At 39.5% G+C, this 9,921-nt stretch overlaps 1 protein-coding gene across 1 annotated transcript; it reads left to right on the top strand.

Annotated features, from left to right (window-relative positions):
- Nucleotides 1–8,874, top strand: LOC115224422 (mitochondrial import inner membrane translocase subunit Tim10-B). Its single transcript, XM_029795321.2, has 2 exons — nt 1–425; nt 8,631–8,874. Exons 1-2 carry the CDS (start codon nt 352–354, stop codon nt 8,839–8,841), a joined length of 285 nt encoding a protein of 94 aa, XP_029651181.1. The 5' UTR covers nt 1–351; the 3' UTR covers nt 8,842–8,874.
- Nucleotides 8,875–9,921: the final 1,047 nt, after the last annotated feature.

The following is a 9,921-nucleotide window of genomic DNA, read 5'->3' as shown; positions in this document are numbered from 1 at the left end:
TGCTATTTCTAGCAAGTCGGGTGGAATGACCGGGTAAGAAGTGCCCTCGTTCTCGCCAGTAAAAGAGAGTTATCTGCCCTTCTGTTTCCCAGTTACGACAGTTTAGCAGCGAAGTTCCTCACAAAAGCACGTGTACATACTGAGTTACACACCTCTATCGAGAAACACCTTGATATTTCAGTAACGCGGCGGTCCTGCCCCCTTCTTGCCCCTCACACAACAAAACATACACTTCCTGCTCCATAATTCACCTCCTGCTCCTTTCAGTCGACAGCTATTACGTTTGTTTAAAATTTTGTTTTCACTTTTCCCCAAATATTCTTTAAAAAAAAAAATTTGACTGATTGAAAGATGGCGTTAAACGAAGCTCAAATGAAACTAGTTGTGGATTTAGAAATGGAAATGATGGCGGACATGTATAACAGGTCAGTTTAAAGGTTTTTCAAAGTACTTCTGTCTCTGCATATCTCTCCCCTATATATATATATATATATATACACACACACACATATACATATCCTTTGTGTATAATTGATTTCAAACACATGCACACAGTCACATAGTTTGGAAGAAAGGGATGGTCTGATAATCAGATCGATCTCAAAGTCTTCGACTCCATACTGATTTCGGCGACCTCCCATTCATTCTTCACCAACATCACTCATCGCCGCACTCCGAACTGATGATACGCAAAGTTTAACAGTCTTCCAGTTCTGTCGTCCACCCATCACCCACAAAACACCTTTCGTTGATTGTCAACTGAAAAGTCTTCGACTATTCCGACGACTCTTTGGTTCGACCAAATATCCTGGATGCTGCATGGATATGTCTTTAAAAAAGTACTCCGTCATCAAATAATATCTTTGAGTATTGAAATGTGGGTGGAAGAGAGAGAGAGTGAAAGAAGTTTTCTTAATATAAACTAATATGATTTTTAGTTTTAAAAATCTAAGGGTCCTTTGTGTGTAGTTTATATCAGTGCGTGATAATACCTGTTAGATTCTTATATTACATTGCCAAAATTTTGCTTCAGTAATCACTGGTTAATTTTTAATTAACTCCTCATATAAATACATTAATTATATGATAATTTCATAATTATATTGCTATAATTACCATATATAACTATACCGAAAATACAAAGCATTTTAATTTGTCGTTCAGCCAAAAGGTTAGTCCTGGTTGAAGTATTCCAGTTATGACCGTTTAATCTCTCCGCTCCCACCTTAAAAACAAAGAAAGCAAAAAGAACAATGTATGTAGAATTACATTACCCATCTGTTTTTTAAGTCGATAGGAGTGTAATCTGAGTGAGAACCTAGCTGCTTTTTCTAGCAGATCGAACGATTATTTAAAGACTCTTGTTTGTTTCGAATCTTGGAACAAAATAACTTAAAATATTATAATATATTTAATATATTAATAAACAAAATCCTGCAGTTTTATAAAGTTTATTCCAATTAGTATTTTATTGGTGCTTATATCCGAAGCTTGATTGATTGATAAAATCAAGGACACGGTCGAACGACCTCGGCGGTATTTGAACTCAGTCAGTCAAGTCGTTTGGGTCATGCAGAGAATCAGTCCCTGCTGTTCTCATTACCTTGCCCTAAATAACAAACAAGGCGAGTGAGCTTCGATGCAATCGCTCGATCCGCTAGAAATAGCAGTCAAATTTCACTCAAATTACACTTATTCTCAAAAAAAAAAAAGGTCAGTCACTGATATACAAAAATTCGGGATGATCATAACTGCATTATCTCTGATGATAAGGTCTGCCGGATGATGGTTTATTTTGGGACTAAATAATAAAGATCATTACTTAATTGCCTCGTTGATTAAGGAAATCGATTTTCCCGTATGACCGTTTATAGTGAATTTTACACCGTTTTGATATTAACAAACTTGACTATTGCGTGGGACCCTTCCTTTCTCAGCTGTAATAAGGATCGTACACACGCACACACACATCTTAATTTTGGGCTTAGAACACGTTTACAGAAATAATTTTTAAAAAAAAGCGAAGAAGCATCCCTAATATTTTCTGATTTTTGTTTCTGTAATTGATTTTCGAACGAATTTAATACTGCCATTCGGTAATAATGAATTATTTTGAAATATTAGTTGAAAGACAAAAATAAGAAACAACAACGACTAGGCCCCTTTGACCTTAAAGTGTCGACTTTAAGGTCATTTCGTTTAGCTGCGTATAAAGATGCTAGTTTTAATAATTCTTGAAATCAGCGACCCTAAACATTCTTTAGATATTAAATCGGCATCATTTTCGATTGCTTTCAAGTAATTATCTTTCAAGAATTGATTGATTGTGCTACAGATGCACGGTTCTTCTAAGCACGTGTCCAAGAATATGACCAAAATGCCGGTTAGGTAATATTCTACTAACAAATGCGATGGTTTACCATACTTTACCAAACACGCCGCTATTGTTATTGTTGTTTGGCTTCAGCTCAGCGAGCTTATACACAAACCATTCCAGTCGTGACCTTCACGTCTTTATTCAAACAAACATACGTTGTGAATGTAGGATTTTCAGTGTGTATGTGTGTGGGTGTGGAAATTTGGCAGCTATTTCTAACCGTTTGAGTAACTACATAAAGGCTCCCGCGTTAGCTTGATAAACATAGAATATAAGTTATGCATAAACCGGTTGATTATATATACGTGTGTGTGTGTTTTCTTTAAATAAGGATAGTTAACAGGAATTCGTTTGTGTTGACTGAAATCGAGTGGCAATAGAAACTTTATTCGAGAATCTGTTCCATTCTGCGAATGGATTTCTGTTATAATTTCCGTTTTGTTTTTGACTTTTCTCATTGATGCTACTATGCCTTCAATTATAATTTCATTCATATCTTGGATGCCTTATAGCAGTGATCCCTAACGTAGGTCATATATGCCAGTGCTTTTCAAACTTTTTGCTGGAGCGGAACCCCAAGGTAACATTCCACTGGCTCGAGGAACCCCTGTGCAATAATTTAATAGTCTTATGCACACATATCTGCACAGGGGAATAAAAAAATTACTGCCGATTTTAGCAGTTTTGTAACTTCTTGCGGAACCCCTGGACTGTACTGGCGGAACCCTGGTTGAAAACCACTGATATATGCCCTACCGGTAGGGCCTGGGAAAATTATGGTGGGACGTGGGCTCCAATTTTTTCTTCTTAGTATTGTACTTTTTTGTACTCAGTACGTAATAAAAGAGGGCATTCTTTCGATACAACTCGACAAAATCAAAACACTTCACTCCCGGTATTTCCGTGGAAGCAAATAACAGTTCGATTCTGTTTTCTGCTTGGAAATTTGCGGATTTTACATACACACATGAAGCAGGTTTTCTTCAAGTTTAAAATGAAAGATTGCTGGCATAATTTCGTTATATCAATACTCCACAACCCACGGAAATACCCCAAGTGAAATGTTTTGATTTTGTCGAGTTATATCGAAGGAATGCCTAAAAGAGTTACTGTAGATTCTTTCGTATTAAATAATTGTGATAAGATATTAAGAATAAGTTGTTTTTTTTTTTTTTCGAGCCACCGGTGGAGCATACATTTTTCTAGGAAGTTATAGTGGAGCCGGGGGGGAAATAGGTTGGTAAACACTGCCTTATAGAATATACTAGCAGCATAGCCCGGGTATGTAAGAGCCCCTAGTAGGCAACGACTAATCCCAATCTAGTCCTTTCCCTCTAGGGAACGAAGGCGCATGTGTAGGTTGCAATGTCTTCTCTTCACTCGAATACTTCTGTGTATACGATGTTCCTAGCTGTCCGTTTGGGCGATAAAAAGGTCGAGTTGTGTCCCCTAGACAGAAAATGTGTTGCATATAAAAAGCTTAGATTCTCGACCCCATGTCGAATTTATCGATTTTTTTCAGAACTGGGGGAACTTTTCAAAATTTTCGCTGCGTTAGTTTTGAATTATGACATTGGGCTATGTCTGTGTCAAGTTTCATCAGAATCGGTTGAAAGCCGTGGTCAGGGTGAGGGTACAACCTAACAGACACACAGAAACACACACAGACAAACTGCCGTTTATATATAGAGAGATTAGTGCTTTGTGAGCAGCTTCTCTCCGCTCCTCAGCTTTTCTCTCTCGTTGTTAGATCCTTATGGGAAATACCGTACGCGATCTTATTGTCCACGTTTCTTATATATTTGTTAATCTCTCTCGATTTTCATTTGGCTCTCTCTTTTACTTGTTTCAGTCATTTGACTGTGGCCATGCTGGAGCACCGCCTTTAGTCGAGCAAATCGACCCCAGGACTTATTCTTCGTAAGCTCAGTACTTATTCTTTCGGTGTCTTTTGCCGAACCGCTAAGTGACGGGGACGTAAACACACCAGTATCGGTTGTCAAGCAATGCTAGGGGGACAAACACAGACACACACATATATATATATATACATATATACGACAGGCTTCTTTCAGTTTCCGTCTACCAAATCCACTTACAAGGCATTGGTCGGCCGGGGGCTATAGCAGAAGACACTTACCCAAGATGCCACGCAGTGGGACTGAACCCGGAACCATGTGGTTGTTTAGCAAGCTACTTGCCACACAGCCACTCCTGCGCCTATGGCTGTTCACCAATTGTTGTTGTTTACCTTCTGGGTCAATTTAGACGTTTAACGATAGAATGAATATTCCAACTATGAACGTCTCAAAATAAATGCAGTAATGGAAGGGTTAAGGATACACGTGTCTGTGGAGTGCTCAGCCACTTGCACGTTAATTTCACAAGCAGGTTTTCCATCGATTGGATCAACTGGAACCCTCGTCGTAACCGACGGAGTGCCAGCATCACTCTACAAACCACACAACGTATCCACGTTACACCTCACATGTCCTCAGTACCACACACCATGTTTTTGCCTTTTGTTTCTCCATGTTTGATAAAGTAATGTGAGTCAAGGCACATAGCTTATAGTGGCTAGGGGTTTTTGGCTCAGGTTAACAAGGTCACGATTTCGATTCCTGGTGGCGCGTTGTCTCCTTGAGCAAGACACTTTATTTCACATTGCTCCAGTCCACCCAGCTGGCAAAATTGAGTTGTACCTTAATTCAAAGGGTTAGCCTTGTCATTTTATAGGCGCAGGAGTGGCTGTGTGGTAAGTAGCTTGCTAACCAGCCACATGGTTCTGGGTTCAGTCCCACTGCGTGGCATCTTGGGCAAGTGTTTTCTGCTATAGCCTCGGGCTGACCAATGCCTTGTGAGTGGATTTGGTAGACGGAAACTGAAAGAAGCCTGTCATATATATGTATGTATATATATATGTGTGTGTGTGTATGTGTTTGTCCCCCTAGCATTGCTTGACAACCGATGCTGGTGTGTTTGCATTCCCATCACTTAGCGGTTCGGTAAAAGAGACCGATAGTATAAGTACTGGGCTTACGAAGAATAAGTCCTGGGGTCGATTTGCTCGACTAAAGGCGGTGCTCCAGTATGGCCACAGTCAAATGACTGAAACAAGTAAAAGAGAGTCAAGTTTTGGGAGTCAATGATACTGACTAACCCTCCTCCTGCCAAATTCAAATTTGCAGGCCTTGTACCTAAATCACAAACAGTTATTACACCAACCTTGCTGTATCAGCTGCAAACCTGGGTCTGTCCAATTAAAATAGGAATCAAAAAAGGTCCACAGGTGAAAAATCCCATACATGCATTATCTTCATGATCTTACAAGCCATTCATCCTCACATAATTTATAAATTATAGATGGTATGATAAAAATACACCCAGTTCTTACTGTAAAGTGGTTTCTATAGAAAAAAAACATCATAGCCCTTTCTCTCATATTTTACCCCTCCATTCTTTATTCTCCTAGCATAAACTTCCTCCCACCATTTTTTATTCTAGTATAAACTTCCACCATTTTTTATTCTCCCAGCATAAACTTCCCCTCCCCATTCAGGGTATGTAGTTTTATAAGGTCCATGGTAACTCACTATTGCTGGTGGCTCAAAAAAAACTACCCAGTACATACTGTAAAGTGGTTGGTGTTAGGAAGGACATCATGTCATACAAGTTACGTCAAACAAATACTGGGGAACAGTGCACTCCTTGGGTAGCCCAACAGATTCTGTCAAATGTAATGCTTATTTATCTACATTGTGTTTGAATTAAGCAAGCATTATCTCATAGCTTCAAGATTTCAATTATGTTATTACTCTTTTACTTGTTTCAGTCATTTGACTGCGGCCATGCTGGAGCACCGCCTTTAGTTGAGCAAATCGACCCTGGGACTTATTCTTTGTAAGCCCAGTACTTACTCTATCGGTCTCTTTTGCCGAACCGCTAAGTGACGGGGATGTAAACACACCAGCATCGGTTGTCAAGCAATGCTGGGGAACAAACACAGACACACAAACATACATATATATATATACGACAGGCTTCTTTCAGTTTCCGTCTACCAAATCCACTCGCAAGACATTGGTCAGCCTGGGGCTATAGCAGAAGACACTTGCCCAAGATGCCACGCAGTGGGACTGAACCTGGAACCATGTGGTTGGTTAGCAAGCTACTTACCACACAGCCACTCCTGTGCCTATTGTTTATTTTTAATATGACATTGTAGGATAGGTGTGATGGGCTTGATCTAGCCAGTTTGATTATAAACAGGCAGAATATTTGGGCTGGATATGACCAGTGTAACCCTTTTAGTATTCAAACTAACCGAATATTCTACTTGTTTTATGTTCTGACCAGATCAGGCCTCTCACACCTATTCTATAATGTCATCCTAAAATTAAACAATCACATCATTGAAATCTCAAAGTTATAAGATCATCATCATTGTTTAACGTCCGCTTACCATGCTAGCGTGGGTTGGACGATTTGACTGAGGTCTGGCGAACCAGATGGCTGCACCAATCTTGATCTGGCAGTTTCTACAGCTGGATGCCCTTCCTAATGCCAACCACTCTGAGAGTGTAGTGGGTGCTTTTACGTGCCACCGGCATGAGGGCCAGTCAGGCGGTACTGGCAATGGCCACGCTCAATGGTGTTTTTTATGTGCCACCTACACAGGAGCCAGTCCAGCAGCACTGGCAATGACCTCACTCAAATGCTTTTTCACGTGCCACCAGTACAAGTGCCAGTAAGGCGACGCTGGTAACGATCATGATCGAATTGTGGTTTTTTCATGCCACCGGCACGGAAGATAATGTATGGTAAATTTAAAATGTGAATAAATAAGCATTACATTTGACAAAATAATCTGAATGCTAAAGGGTTAAATGGTGATAATGATGTTGATGATGTTTCAATTTTTTACAATTCAAGGAACTTATAAATGAGGGGCCTTCTACGTTGGTACTTGTCTGCTCCACCATAGTTCAGGTAAACTGCCAATTGTGGGACTATGTCTTTTGGTCCCAGAAACACACAAAACATTCATCATCATCATCAATGTTTAACGTCTGTTTTCCATGCTAGCATGGGTTGGACGGTTCAACTGGGGTCTGGGAAGCCAGAAGGCTGCACCAGGCTCCAGTCTGATCTGGCAGTGTTTCTACAGTTGGATGCCCTTCCTAACAGCAACCACTCCGTGAGTGTAGTGGGTGCTTTTTATGTGCTACCAGCACAGGTGCCAGACGGGGCTGGCATCGGCCATGTTCAGATGGTGCTTTTTATGTGCTACTGGCAAGGTACTCACAACTACAATTTCCATTTGATTTGATATTGATGTTGCTGATGTTGATGTACTCGACTCAATAGGTCTCGGAAATAGCATAACATAAGAAAATAACAAACATTGCACTATATTTGAAACCATGTCCTAGTGCCATGACAGTCCAACAATTTTATCTGGTCACATTTGGCCATTTTATCCTATAGGCAGTGGATTAGAAGAATCGGTAGAGCATCAGACAAAAAGCCCTAGGCTCTTTAGTTACGGTCCTTTATGTTGTGGTGGATAGGTCTTCTCGAGTTCAACAATGCACCACGTATCTCAGTTCTCTAACATCTCTTTCATAAGGTTCGGCATTTTGAGATCGGCCTTCAGTGCTTCATCCCATGCCTTTCTGGGTCTCCCTCTTCCACAGCTTCCCTCCACTCTAAGTGAACCCAGATTATATATTTCTTTACTACCCACAAGGGGCTAAACGGCAGAATTGTTTGCACGTCGGGCGAAATGCTTAGCGGTATTTCGGCTGCCGCTGCGTTCTGAGTTCAGATTCCGCCGAGGTCGACTTTGCCCTTCATCCTCTCGGGGTCGATAAATAAAGCACCAGTTTCGCGCTGGGTCAATGTAATCGACTTAATCCCTTTGTCTGTCCTTGTTTGTCCCCTCTATGTTTAACCTCTTGTGGGTAGTAAAGAAATATATATCGACCCCAGTGCATAACTGGTACTTAATTTATCGACCCCGAAAGGATGAAAAGCAAAGTCGACCTCGGCGGAATTTGAACTCAGAACCTAACGGCAGACGAAATACGGCTACGCATTTTGCCCGGCGTGCTAACGTTTCTGCCAGCTCGCTGCCCAGATTATGTAAATGACAAGGGAACTAGTAATTATGCAATGAATTTCATTGGCTTGCAGTTGTTTCTGCTATAAAATGCAATGCACTCATAGTTCTTTTTTGTTTGATCTTTTGCAGAATGACCAGTGCCTGTCAGAAGAAATGCATTCCACCTCGATACAAAGATGCCGAACTCAACAAAGGTGAAGCAGTTTGTTTAGACCGATGTGTGGCCAAGTACCTCGATGTTCATGACAGAATTGGTAAAAAACTCACAGCTATTTCACAACAAGATGAAGCTGCTATGAAAAAATTACAATCACAAATTCAGAACCAACAGCCAACTTGAAACTTAATAAACAATTAGACTTTAAAAAAAATATTGCGGCTTTTTTTTTTTTAATTAATATTTAATTATGTTGGGTTTCATTGATTTTTTTTTTTTTAATACCAAATAAAAAAAGAAACATATCTAGAAAAAATATATATGAATTATTATAGGGAACGAAATATTTTTCTTGATTTCTTTTTTTCTCTTTTTTCTTTCTGTTTATATTTTTGGGATCTTTACCGTTTGACCGACAGATTTAAAAAATAATTTTTTGTAACTAAATACTTTCAAACTTTGGACACTGGTAGAATGCGTCGTATAAAACATCTTTTACTCTTAGCATTTTTGAGAAAAACTTATATTTATGAAGTTATTTCCCATTAAAGTTCTCGTATTTCTGTAATTTCAACCAATCAATGTGTATTCAGCTGAATAAAATTACTGCTGTTGTTTGTCAACAACAACTATCAGAGGGGTATTTTTCATTTATCACATCGTTTGTGCGTTTGTACTGGTTTTAAGGTTAGGGTTGTCATAAATAACAGTGACAAACGAAATATACATCGCCGGAGGTTCTTGTTGATAAACAACAGCAGTAATTTTATTCAGCTGAATGCACGTCATTGACTGGTTGAAATTACCAAAATATGAGAACTTTAACGTGAAATAACTTCGTAAATATAAGTTTTTCTCAAAAATGCTAAGAGTAAAAGATGTTTTATATGACACGTTCTAACAATGTCCGAAGTTTGAACAGGGCCGATATGAGTCTGTTTTGCAGATTACCTCAACAAATGACATTATTATAGCTGGTGATTTCAGTATATGTTAGGCAAGACTCCAAAGGATTCTGTGGTATACATGGAGGTTGCGGCTTTAGTTCTAGAAATGAGGAGGGAACAAGGTGCTTGGAGTTCTGTGATGCAAATAGCTTGATGGTCAGCAGCATTAACTTCAGAAAACCAACCATCCACCTGATCACCTCTGAGATTGACTAAATCATACTTACACTTAATGATTCTGAATACAAAGAGGGATGGAAGTGTGATTATGAAAAGTTATTAAATGTGAAGAATGCACAGGAGGAAGAGGGTCTTT

The sequence above is a fragment of the Octopus sinensis genome, linkage group LG25, assembly GCF_006345805.1.
Source record: "Octopus sinensis linkage group LG25, ASM634580v1, whole genome shotgun sequence".
Classification (NCBI taxonomy): Eukaryota; Metazoa; Mollusca; class Cephalopoda; order Octopoda; family Octopodidae; genus Octopus; species Octopus sinensis.
This window is presented reverse-complemented; position numbering and strand designations above follow the sequence as displayed.